The sequence below is a fragment of the Camelina sativa genome, chromosome 3, assembly GCF_000633955.1.
Source record: "Camelina sativa cultivar DH55 chromosome 3, Cs, whole genome shotgun sequence".
Classification (NCBI taxonomy): Eukaryota; Viridiplantae; Streptophyta; class Magnoliopsida; order Brassicales; family Brassicaceae; genus Camelina; species Camelina sativa.
In genome coordinates, this window is record NC_025687.1 from 14,128,719 (window position 1) to 14,130,420 (window position 1,702).

At 40.4% G+C, this 1,702-nt stretch overlaps 1 protein-coding gene across 1 annotated transcript in view; it reads right to left on the reverse strand.

The window, feature by feature from the left end:
* LOC104777038 (pyruvate dehydrogenase E1 component subunit beta-2, chloroplastic) overlaps nucleotides 1-1,702 on the reverse strand; it is a gene marked incomplete in the record, with an annotated part of 4,871 nt that overhangs the window by 2,220 nt on the left and 949 nt on the right. The window contains 2 exon segments of the mRNA XM_019243732.1: nucleotides 234-795; nucleotides 1,621-1,655. Coding sequence (XP_019099277.1) covers nucleotides 234-795; nucleotides 1,621-1,655 — 597 coding nt within the window.

A 1,702-nucleotide genomic window follows, 5' to 3' on the forward strand; every position in this document is an offset into this window, starting at 1 on the left:
CCGGTTCTCATACACTCCTCCACGATCAAAACCCGGTGTGTTTTCTTTACTGAGTTTCCGATCGTGTGGAGGTCGAATGGTTTTAGCGACCTGATGTCGATAACCTCAGGGTCATACCCTTTGTTCACCAGAGTTTTTGCTGCCTGCATCACATGGTACCTCATCCGCGAGTAAGTGAGGATGGTAATGTGTTCCCCTGGTCTGACCATCTCAGCTTCTTCAAGGTTACAGATGTAGTCTTCGTCTGGGATTTTCTCCTTGAGATTGTAAAGCAGAACGTGTTCGAAAAGAATCACAGGGTTCTCGCTTCTTATGGCGGCTTTCATCAAGCCTTTGGCATTGTAGGGAGTCGAGCAAGCAACCATCTGGATCCCAGGGATGGACTGGAAGTAAGATTCTAACCGCTGTGAATGCTCAGCACCAAGCTGGCGTCCCACTCCACCAGGACCACGGATGACAACGGGAATCGTGAACTGACCACCAGAAGTGTAGTGAAGCATTCCACAGTTGTTGGAGATTTGGTTGAAGGCGAGGAGGAGGAAACCCATGTTCATACCTTCAATGACAGGTCTTAGACCAGTCATGGCGGCTCCAATGGCCATACCTGTGAATGCATTTTCACAAATAGGAGTATCGAGAACCCTGAGGTCGCCAAATTTATCAGCAAGACCTTTGGTTACCTTGTAGGAGCCTCCGTAATGGCCTACATCTTCACCCATAACACATACATTTGCATCTCTGTCCATCTCCTCTTCCAAACCTTCCTGAAGAGCCTCGAAAAGCAATAGTTCATGTCTGCAAGTTCAGATATATGCAAAAACATCCGTTATACTCGTGTTGTGACTTAGAGGACATCAACATGACAATGACATTGATTGAATATGGCATGGAAATGTCTCTGTGAGTTGTGACAATGGATACATCTTTTTTGTCAAATGACACTGGATACATCATGGATTGCTTTATGTGAATATAGAAACAAGACAGATCCCAAACGGAAACAATAGCTATAGAAAATAAAAGAGCACATAATTGATGGAAAGTATATCATGAATTGTGAATGTAAGCCAAGCCAATTGCAGAATATGTTTAATGTTTTTTTTTGGGAAAGCTGAAATGTTCTGGGGAGATTAGCATGAGTTCACGTTTATGGTTCACACCCTAACAATTTTAGCATGATAACGACAACTAAAAGATTCAATAGGAAGATTAGGAAGCAAAGAAATGCAACACATTCAGCTTTTGATATCAACCATCGATTTAAAAATTAACGTTTCTATATGTCTTAAAGGTAGAACTGGCCAAGATTCTAAATCATCACAATCAATAGCACATAGTTAAAAAAAATTTCTTGACTCTAACCAACTTTGAATCCCAACACCAAGTAAGAAAAACTATAGGAACAGTCTAAATAATTCACAAGTATTGGAAAATATATGTTTTCAAACAAACAAGGCAGAGAGGCAAGGGAAACCAAAGGCATTATCTAATCAGAGAATTGTACTCCTAGCAGTAGTAGTAACTAAATCCTTCAATCAGCTCAAAAATTTGAGTAAAAATCAAAACCCAATTTGCAAAGCATTAATTAAAAATGTGAAGAACAAAAAGAAAAAAACAAACCCAGTGCTCGCAGATGTGTCCGCCTCCTTCTTCGTCTACAAAAAAAGAGAACAAAAGAAACCCAGAAATCCTCATTATTACA